General features: G+C 33.7%; 1 protein-coding gene across 1 annotated transcript in view; it reads right to left on the reverse strand.

Moving 5' to 3' along the window:
• The window catches only part of LOC103309664, a 3,302-nt gene that overhangs the window by 697 nt on the left and 1,354 nt on the right, over positions 1 to 1,251 (reverse strand). The window contains exon 3 of the mRNA XM_029491494.1: positions 9 to 1,246. Within this exon, the coding sequence (XP_029347354.1) occupies positions 9 to 1,246 (1,238 nt within the window). The remainder of the gene's footprint in view (positions 1 to 8; positions 1,247 to 1,251) is intronic.

The raw sequence follows: 1,251 nt of genomic DNA on the forward strand, positions 1-1,251 counted from the left end.
TGACCAACTTCCGTTTGTGTTGAATATGACTCCTTTTTTTCGAATTTTTGATTACTCGGTTTTTTTGGTGCATATTGTTTGCTAATGTCTACAGACTGTTGTCCTATTTGAGATGGTATTGAATATCCAGGTAAGTCTACTGATTGTTGACCAACTTCCTCTTGTGTTTGTGTTGAAAACGACTCTATTTTTTCAAATTTTTGAGTACTCGGTTTTTTTGGTGCATATTGGTTGCTAATGTCTACAGACTGTTGTCCTATTTGAGATGGTATTGAATATCCAGGTAAGTCTACTGATTGTTGACCAATTTCCTCTTGTGTTTGTGCTGAAAACGACTTAATTTTTTCAAATTTTTGACTACTTGGTTTTTTTGGTGTATATTGGTTGCCAATGTCTACAGACTGTTGTCCTATTTGAAATGGTATTGAATATCCAGGTAAGTCTACTGATTGTTGACCAACTTCCGTTTGTGTTGAATATGACTCAATTTTTTCAAATTTTTGATTACTCGGTTTTTTTGGTGCATATTGGTTGCTAATGTCTACAGACTGTTGTCCTATTTGAGATGGTATTGAATATCCAGGTAAGTCTACTGATTGTTGACCAACTTCCTCTTGTGTTTGTGTTGAAAACGACTCTATTTTTTCAAATTTTTGAGTACTCGGTTTTTTTGGTGCATATTGGTTGCTAATGTCTACAGACTGTTGTCCTATTTGAGATGGTATTGAATATCCAGGTAAGTCAACTGATTGTTGACCAACTTCCGTTTGTGTTGAATATGACTCAATTTTTTCAAATTTTTGATTACTTGGTTTTCTTGGTGCATATTGGTTGCCAATGTCTACAGACTGTTGGCCTATTTGAGATGGTATTGAATATCCAGGTAATTCTACTGATTGTTGACCAACTTCCTCTTGTGTTTGTGTTGAAAACGACTCTATTTTTTCAAATTTTTGAGTACTCGGTTTTTTTGGTGCATATTGGTTGCTAATGTCTACAGACTGTTGTCCTATTTGAGATGGTATTGAATATCCAGGTAAGTCAACTGATTGTTGACCACTTTCTGTTTGTTTTTTATTATTAAATACTTGAGAACTAATTGGGCTATTTGGCTCCGATGTATATTTTTGGTTGTTAAAAAATGTGTTGTAACCATTGAATTTTTCTGTGTCTCCTTGTGTAAATTTTTGTGGTAAATAAGTATTTTTCTCAGTAGTAGTATCTTTAATTAATGTTGGGATGAGCACTAAT

This window comes from Acyrthosiphon pisum, chromosome A3, assembly GCF_005508785.2.
Source record: "Acyrthosiphon pisum isolate AL4f chromosome A3, pea_aphid_22Mar2018_4r6ur, whole genome shotgun sequence".
Lineage (NCBI taxonomy): Eukaryota > Metazoa > Arthropoda > Insecta > Hemiptera > Aphididae > Acyrthosiphon > Acyrthosiphon pisum.